At 32.3% G+C, this 795-nt stretch overlaps 1 protein-coding gene across 1 annotated transcript in view; it reads right to left on the reverse strand.

Moving 5' to 3' along the window:
* Positions 1 to 207: 207 nt before the first annotated feature.
* The window catches only part of LOC107703570 (complement component C7-like), an 11,185-nt gene continuing 10,597 nt past the window's right edge, over positions 208 to 795 (reverse strand). Inside the window, 1 exon segment of the mRNA XM_016506247.1 lies at positions 208 to 505. Within this exon segment, the coding sequence (XP_016361733.1) occupies positions 336 to 505 (170 nt within the window). The 3' untranslated portion in view covers positions 208 to 335.

A 795-nucleotide genomic window follows, 5' to 3' on the forward strand; every position in this document is an offset into this window, starting at 1 on the left:
TTTTATCTATTCACGAACAGCTTGTAACACTCCAAAGAGAAAGGAAAACTTGAAATCGCATCATATGACCCCTTTAAGTGTATATTTTTGCAACATTAAAATACCTTCTTCCATCCCAGCATATGCAGAGACAAATAAAAATAAGCCATTTTTATGTCAATTACACTGAAAAGTGTAAATGTGACTTTCATCTGCTTGTCAATCACATTGCCGACAATTTAAGAACCATTTTATTAATGAATGTGCACTTATTTACAATATTTTTATATATTACATATTACTACATATTACAGTTTAAAAAAATCATACAGTTGCAGCAAGCAATTGAAAGTGGTTTATGCCTGACAATCTCCAATGCTGAGTACTGTGATGTTTTTCCCTTGACATCTCCAAGCTCCCGCCTCACACTCTGAAACCATCTCAGGAGCTCCGCCTATTAGAGAGAGACACAGGTGGGTGGAGTCATCTGCGCAGTCCTCAGGATCCTTACATTCACATTTCGAACCTGGGGATACATTTACATGTCTTACATATACATTTATGCACTTATTTTCAAGCTATGACTTTTTCTGCACAGAGGGAAACAGTTTCAAACCACTGAGATATGACTAAAATGACAATAAATATATATTTCATATCTGAAATACACTTAGGTGTACACAATTATTATTTTCGTTAAAATAATTATATATATATATATATATATATATATATATATTCTCAAACACAAATATCATTAATTTTTTCTTCATTACATTACTTTATGTAATGTCTGTTCACAATCTCTGCACAGTC

Source organism: Sinocyclocheilus anshuiensis, unplaced genomic scaffold, assembly GCF_001515605.1.
Source record: "Sinocyclocheilus anshuiensis isolate Anshui unplaced genomic scaffold, SAMN03320099.WGS_v1.1 scaffold330, whole genome shotgun sequence".
NCBI lineage: Eukaryota > Metazoa > Chordata > Actinopteri > Cypriniformes > Cyprinidae > Sinocyclocheilus > Sinocyclocheilus anshuiensis.